This window comes from Corapipo altera, unplaced genomic scaffold, assembly GCF_003945725.1.
Source record: "Corapipo altera isolate COAL_440 unplaced genomic scaffold, ASM394572v1 56666, whole genome shotgun sequence".
Taxonomy (NCBI): Eukaryota; Metazoa; Chordata; class Aves; order Passeriformes; family Pipridae; genus Corapipo; species Corapipo altera.
Genome location: NW_020890854.1, coordinates 1 through 1,328, shown reverse-complemented (window position 1 = coordinate 1,328; position 1,328 = coordinate 1). Strand labels below are relative to the sequence as shown.

The 1,328-nt window shown below is 60.4% G+C and overlaps 1 protein-coding gene across 1 annotated transcript; it reads left to right on the top strand.

Moving 5' to 3' along the window:
• Positions 1-297: 297 nt before the first annotated feature.
• Positions 298-1,317, top strand: LOC113942482 (NTPase KAP family P-loop domain-containing protein 1-like; the record flags this gene model as incomplete). Its single annotated transcript, XM_027633608.1, has 1 exon — positions 298-1,317. A coding segment is annotated over one exon (930 nt), but the record flags the coding sequence as incomplete, so codon positions are not given.
• Between the last annotated feature and the right edge of the window lie 11 nt (positions 1,318-1,328).

Genomic DNA, 1,328 nt, shown 5'->3' with positions numbered 1-1,328 from the left:
TTAAAAGAGGAATTTTTTCTGAATTTAAAAGAGGAATTTTTTTTCCTGAATTTAAAAGAGGAATTTTTTCCCGAATTTAAAAGAGGAATTTTTTCCCTAAATTTAAAAGAGGAATTTTTTTCCTGATTTTAAAAGAGGAATTTTTTCTGAATTTAAAAGAGGAATTTTTTTTTCCTGAATTTAAAAGAGGAATTTTTTCCCGAATTTAAAAAGGGAATTTTTTCCCCCTAAATTTAAAAGAAGAATTTTTTTCCCCTAAATTTAAAAGAGGAATTTTTTTCCCCTTCCATAACCCAGGGCCTGGCTGACAACGGGTACCTGTTCCTGAGCCGCTCCGTGTCCCTCCCCTTCTCCATCCCGGACGTTGGTTCCCGCTCCCGGCTCCGGAGCCTGGAGGCCGCCATGGAGACGCGCGAGGACCTCCTGTACCGCATCATCGCCGCCAACGTCGAGCGGCGCCGCGCCAAGTGCCGGGGGGTTGAACCCGACCCCGCGGCGGATCCCGGCCTTCCCGGCGTCCGGGCGGCCCATCCCGGCCTTCCCGGCCTTCCCGACGCCGAGGCCGCCGTGCGCTGCATCCACGAGGCGTTCCGCTGCCTGCACGACGCCTCGGACGCGCTGGCCCGCTACATCCCGGCCAACGGCGCCCACGTCCGCCGCATCGTCAACACCATCCCCATCACCCTGCGCCTGCTCCTGCACCGCGCCGGCATCACCGGGATCAACGGGATCTCCGGGATCTCCGGGAAGAGCGGGATGAGCGGGATGGGCGGGATCCATGACACGATGCCGTCGCCGCGCGCGGCGGCCGCCTGGGTGGTGCTGGCGGACCGGTGGCCGTGCCGGCTCAGCTGGGCCCTGCAGTGCCTGGAGGACGCTCCGGATCCCGCTCCGGATCCCACGGTGGATCCCGGGGCGGATCCAGCCCCGGATCCCGGCTCCAGGAAGCTTTGGAGCGTGTTCCAGGCGCACGTGGCGGAGCTGAGCGCGCTGCGGCAGCCGCTGCACAACGTGCTCAGCCTGGACGGGGACCCCGAGCAATTCCGGACTTTCCTGGACTCGGATTTTCCCTTCACGGCCCGGGAGGCCCGGGAATTCCTGGGAGTCACCGTCAACCTGGATCACTCCATCCGGCACAAGATGGGGCTCCTGCGGGCCCTGGAGCGGCTGCAGAGAGCGGCCAAAGCCCCCCCCGTGTCCAGGGGGGTCCAGTGCCCCCCAAAATAGGGAATTCCCGGCCCCTGGAATGTTCTGGGAGCTGCTCTGGGGAGGGGGAGGGGGTTCCTGTGCCCTGGAATGTTTTGGGAGCTGTTTTGGGAATGGGGGGG